The sequence below is a fragment of the Phalaenopsis equestris genome, unplaced genomic scaffold (assembly GCF_001263595.1).
Source record: "Phalaenopsis equestris unplaced genomic scaffold, ASM126359v1 Scaffold000074, whole genome shotgun sequence".
NCBI classification, from domain to species: Eukaryota; Viridiplantae; Streptophyta; class Magnoliopsida; order Asparagales; family Orchidaceae; genus Phalaenopsis; species Phalaenopsis equestris.
Window position 1 is genome coordinate 141,813 of NW_018164516.1, and position 3,718 is coordinate 145,530.

General features: G+C 37.9%; 1 protein-coding gene across 1 annotated transcript; it reads right to left on the reverse strand.

Annotated features, from left to right (window-relative positions):
• Positions 1 to 1,070: 1,070 nt before the first annotated feature.
• LOC110019721 (dof zinc finger protein DOF3.7-like) lies at positions 1,071 to 2,663 on the reverse strand. Its single transcript, XM_020717510.1, has 2 exons — positions 2,465 to 2,663; positions 1,071 to 1,942 (listed from the first exon to the last, which is right to left on the reverse strand). Exons 1-2 carry the CDS (start codon positions 2,489 to 2,491, stop codon positions 1,124 to 1,126), a joined length of 846 nt encoding a protein of 281 aa, XP_020573169.1. The 5' UTR covers positions 2,492 to 2,663; the 3' UTR covers positions 1,071 to 1,123.
• Between the last annotated feature and the right edge of the window lie 1,055 nt (positions 2,664 to 3,718).

A 3,718-nucleotide genomic window follows, 5' to 3' on the forward strand; every position in this document is an offset into this window, starting at 1 on the left:
ATAATTAAGATTATTTGGTCTTCCTCATTGTAATATAAAGAATTTTCTATTAATTATCTTAGAGCTATTTAAACCCAAGGAAGTTCTTGTATTTCATTAAAATCACTACCATTAACTTCACCAAAGTGCAGTCTAGGTCATACGAAGTAAGCAAATTCTTAACAACATTTGTATGAAAGACATTAATGATGCATGATGACCTATCATTTTAATTTATGTGTTTCATATTGCTCTTATATTTATGCACTGCTCTAGCATCTGTCCATTATCTATCTGGTACATGAGTCATACCTAACATTTCTTAGTATCAACATATATATATATATATATATATATATATGTTGATACTAAGAAATGTTAGGTATGACTCATGTACCAGATAGATAATGGACAGATGCTAGAGCAGTGCAAAGCAAACGAGCGGAACGCAGCGGAAGCATCTGTCTAATGGGATAGATTCTTTAAGTGTGTTGGGGTGCGGAGTGCAACGCCCACATTCCACGAATTTATGTTAAATATTAAACTTGTGAGAAGTGCAAGTTTCATATGATAAAATAAGATTATGAACCAAATATCATAATTATTTATGATATATTGTACAGAAATAGTGTTGAAAAATGCTAATTTCTTTGTAGAAGTATTTCCACCTTACTTTTCTGCCACTATATGGGATTCAAAAAGCACAAGAAGAGGGAATTTTAACATTAATGTCAGTCTGTTAGGTATGTCATTTGTATACATAATGCATGAGCAGTGATTCATAGGAAACCAAACCAATCAAGTCATGATACAATTCCTAAGACCAGTAGGAACATCTCCTTACAAGAAAGAAATAACATGCAAAACACAGGTTCCAAGCCTCCTGAGTCTCATCCCACCCAGATAATTTACAAATCTCCTACTGAAGCCTACATGTAAGAAGCTTCACCAAGCCCAAAGCAACTCTCATAAAAAGAAATGAAAGAAGATAATTAATGCATATCTGTCTTAAATCCCATGCATCCCCATCAAACCTGCTCTATCCCCAAGCACTCTACTTCAAACACAAACCAAACATCATCAATATAAAACATTACTACAAAACAAAGCAAACAACATGTTCTCATCATGTTTCATTCTCTAATTACCATGTTCCTCCTCCACGTCCATTCCCTCCATTCCAAAACAAACCTGATTCCGTTTCTGGCTGCACAACTCCATTCTCCTCTCCTTCATGACCTCCATTGCCAGCATGTACTTGCTTCAAATCCTCAAAAGGAAAGAGTGCCCTGCCAGATCCTGATTCCTGCGTTTGATGCATGCTTCCACTAAACCCACCATGATGATCAAATGGAAGCTTCATATTTGATTGCCTCATGAGCTCCTGAAACCCAAACCTAGCTTCAAATGAAGATCCTTGAGCTGCTGTGAATGATGTGAATCCTCTTGCAGAGATCCCACTGCGCAGAAGCTCCAGAGCAGAGATAGAACCAAACTGATCATGATGAGCCATGGTTTGGTTTGGAAAAGAAAGGTTGAGATCTTGACCCGATACTTGGAAAAGTTTTGAGTTTGCAAGAGGGATTTGAACAGTGGGAATATGTTCATCAGCAGGCTGAGGATTTGTTGAAGAAGAATAAACCAATGATGTTGTCGTTGTAGTACTGGTTAGAGATGATGAATTAGCCAAAGAAGAAGTTGAAGATCTTTTATTCTTCCTCGAGCCACCACCCACCGGCACATTTCTTAAGGATCCACCCTCAGTCCAATACCTCCTACAAGTTTTGCAGAAATATCTTGGCTGGGTGAGGCTGTAATTGTTGTAATAACAAAACTTTGTGTTTGTTGAATTGCATCTGGGACAGTGTAGGGATTGCTCTTTGTAAGGCCTGACTCTCTTCTCAGCTTGGACTTGTGGCTCCCTTGTGCTGCTGATCTCTACTTCATTCACAACTCCTATTCCCTGATGACATTAAAGTACATGTACAAGTTATATAAAGGAGAACAGGATAAAGATGAAAGAGATGTAGGTATGTCTTTACTCTTTAGCTTTGCACATCAAAAGAACAAGACTAGCTATATACTACCCTTTTCATGCCACACCTTGCTTTTTTCAAAAAAGCTTAAAAGATGAGATGGAAGAGAAAGAAGGAAAAAAAGCTAATGGAAAAGAAAAGTGAGTTGCTTTAATGGATTAAAGGGCTTGAATGGGGAGCAGGTTTAAAAGCAAATGAAAATAAAAGAGTGGGAAGGGAGGCCGAGAGAGAGAGAGAGAGGTACGGATGAAAGGGGGGTTGAAACTGGTCATGGAGGAGGGATTGGTAAAGTTGAAATGAATCCATGCTTCCTTCCACCATCTAGAGATCAAAAAGAATCAATTTTGATGGCATGAAACATTAGAAGTGGCTGAAAGATGAAATTTTTATGGTGAAGGAGAGATCAAGAGATGCAGATCAGATCTAGCTTTAAGTTTGTGACTACTTACCTGCGGAGTCCATTGAGCAGCATCCATGCAGAGGGACTTTCGAGAGTTGTGTAATACAGGAGCAGATCTATTATTAAATCTTGCTAGCTGCTGCAAGGAATGTCACTCCTTGGTTTTAGTGGGGAATACTTGTTCGCGCATATCTCACACAGAGGTAGAGAGAGAGAGAAAGAGAGAGAGAGAGAGAGAGAGATTGTTTTCCTTATTATTTAATGAATAAAAAAATGCTGCTTGGTATTTGGCTGTTCAGATGTTTGTCTATAGCTGTTTTGTATGGGTCTGGATGGACAAAAATTTCTGTATGGTGTTTTAGCATGCAGTTTTTTTTCCTTTTTTGCCCAAATTGAATTTCTAATTTCATTTTTATGATGTGATCCATATCACAGAGTTATACATACATACATAGAAAAAATATTACATCCGGACTACGTATATACGAATAACGGCCCGAATGCAGCGGACGAGGAGATGAATCAAATCTCCACATTGAGTCCAGATGTATTATTTTTTTTAAATACATACATACATGCACACACACACACACTCTTACATGTACACATACATATATCAATAATAATAATAAATCTTTTCTTAAGATTGACAAGCGAAATTCAAAAGCATGTTGATGTTGAAAGTTTCCAGCTTTAGAGAAACTGTGGGGCTCTGATGTTAAGCATGTTTGCTACTTAATTCAAATATATGGTGGTCGGTAGTGAATAATTAAACCAATGCGCTGAGCTGCGGAGCCTGCTTGCACAAGTTTTTTCTCCCCCATCTGTTCTATCCGCATTCGCTCAACTTTTCCTAAAACAAATATCAAATCAATATTTTCGTAGAAATTTTATAAGGAAGAGTGTAAATGCAGCAGGAGCAGAGATTTTGATCTCAGGAGCTTACAACGTCGGCTGCTGGTAGAATCATCTGATTAGTGTTAAGTGTAACAAGTAATTGCAATTGTACGTGTACTCTTTACATGTATCGATATCAATTTTAATGTGGATCACATAAATAGTATCATTAAGGGTGTGTTTGCGGTAGCTTGTGTTTTTTAGGATAAGCAACTTATCTTGAAATGCGACCCGCCGGTGGACTGCGGGGTTTGACCTGTGGCCTGCGTTTAGTATAAAAATAGAACTGCGTTTTCGGATAAACGGGCAAAACACGCGATCTAAACATTGTCATGGCGTTTTAAAAAACACCCCGGCATTTATAAGCCGCCCCAAACGGGCCCTACAAATGAATGAGTAATCCTTC

What these genes read in the sequence shown, in the direction of transcription:
- LOC110019721 (XM_020717510.1), bottom strand. Translation starts at nt 2,491, where the DNA reads ATGGATGCTGCTCAATGGACTCCGCAG. An exon ending in CTGCTCAATGGACTCCGCAG is followed by an intron (nt 1,943 to 2,464) that starts GTAAGTAGTCAC and finishes TAATGTCATCAG; the next exon opens with GGAATAGGAGTTGTGAATGA.